The sequence below is a fragment of the Nestor notabilis genome, unplaced genomic scaffold, assembly GCF_000696875.1.
Source record: "Nestor notabilis isolate BGI_N333 unplaced genomic scaffold, ASM69687v1 scaffold17931, whole genome shotgun sequence".
NCBI lineage: Eukaryota > Metazoa > Chordata > Aves > Psittaciformes > Psittacidae > Nestor > Nestor notabilis.
The window spans coordinates 12,187-13,638 of record NW_009915404.1 but is presented as its reverse complement, the minus strand read 5'-3'; the positions used below and the strand labels follow the sequence as shown (position 1 = coordinate 13,638).

The 1,452-nt window shown below is 61.4% G+C and overlaps 1 protein-coding gene across 1 annotated transcript in view; it reads left to right on the top strand.

Moving 5' to 3' along the window:
• Positions 1-1,452, top strand: part of MRC2 (mannose receptor, C type 2) — a gene marked incomplete at both ends in the record, with an annotated part of 18,182 nt that overhangs the window by 5,441 nt on the left and 11,289 nt on the right. The window contains 2 exons of the mRNA XM_010024129.1: positions 245-388; positions 907-1,095. Coding sequence (XP_010022431.1) covers positions 245-388; positions 907-1,095 — 333 coding nt within the window. The remainder of the gene's footprint in view (positions 1-244; positions 389-906; positions 1,096-1,452) is intronic.

Here is a 1,452-nt window from a genome sequence, read left to right as displayed (position 1 = left end):
AGCCCCGGGAGAAGAGAAGTCTCCAGAGACCTTACTGCACCCTTCCAATACCTTAAGGGAGCCTACAGGAAAGCTGGGGAGGGTCGTTGTGCCCGAGCTTCGCACTGGAGTGCGGCTGAGGAGCGGTCCCCAGCTGCGGACGCCCATCCGTGACCCTGGGGTGCTCACGGGGCAGAAGGACCCTCTTTGTTCATGCTCTGCCCCAGCTCCTCAGCAGCGTGTCCCCCCTCACCCCCCTTCCCAGACCAGCCCGACAACCCCAGCGAGGAGAACTGCGGCGTGATCCGCACCGAGTCCTCCGGGGGGTGGCAGAACCGCGACTGCGGCATCGCTCTGCCCTACGTCTGCAAGAAGAAGCCCAACGCCACCGCGGACCCCTTCCTGACGGGTGAGCAGGGGGAGCAGCACTGGGGTGACGGGAATGGGTGCTCCCGTATTCCAGCTGGGTGTGCTCCCATCCCGGCACAGCCAGGGCGTGCTGCCTGTGTGCCGGAGCAGCCCGTGGAGATGGCCCTTGGTGTCCCCAGCTTGCTGGTGCCCTGGATGCAGTGGCTGAGCTCCCAAGGGAAGTCGAGATGAGTGGTGCTCGGTGCAGTCACAGCTTGGGCAGTGAGGGGGGAACTGAGAGCAGCGGGAGGTCCCCCATGGTCCCCAGGGGGTGGGTTGCTCTGCTCTGCTCTGCCATCGCTCCTCTGCAGACAAAAGGGGGTTTGCTTTGTCCCCAGAGCTCTGAAGCCACCTTTGCCTGCACCTTGCCATCGTGCGGCACATTTTAGCTGTAGCTTTCCCACTGTTGCTTTGGCTTGGTCTCCTGAGCCCCCCAAGGGACTCCCTCCCTATAGTCCCGTTCCTGCCAAGGAGAGGGCTGGAGAGCAGGAGCCCTCAGGCTGCCTTGTGTCCTGCCAGACTCGTGGTCAGAGGTAAAGGTGGACTGTGAGCCCAGCTGGCAGCCCTTCCAGTCCAACTGCTACCGTCTGGTGGGAGAGAAGAAGAGCTGGCAGGAGGCAAAGAAGACCTGCCTGCGGAGCGGGGGGGACCTGGTCAGCATCCACACCCTTTCCGAGCTGGAGTTTGTCACCAAGCAGATCAAGCAAGGTAAGGGGGAGCTGTGTGTCAGCAGCATCCCTCCGGGCTGATGATGGGGACCATGGAAAGGTCACTTCTGTGTGATGCTGCAAAGTCGAATTAATCTGTGGCTGTGAAGGGAGTGGAAAGGCGAGGCTGGGAGGTGATGTGTTCCTTGGAGGAGCTGCCTTGGATCCTCTATCCAGCAAATGGAAAAGCTGTTCCCAGGAGCCTGAAGTGCTTGGGAGGAGAACACGCAGCTGCGGCTGGGAATGGCACTAGGCCCAGTTGGTTAATGTAGGAAAAGATGGGAAAAACTGGCTTTTGCCACCCCTCGTTAGGGTCACCCTCAGGCTGGGTTTTGCTGCTGCCATCCGAGTGGAGGCC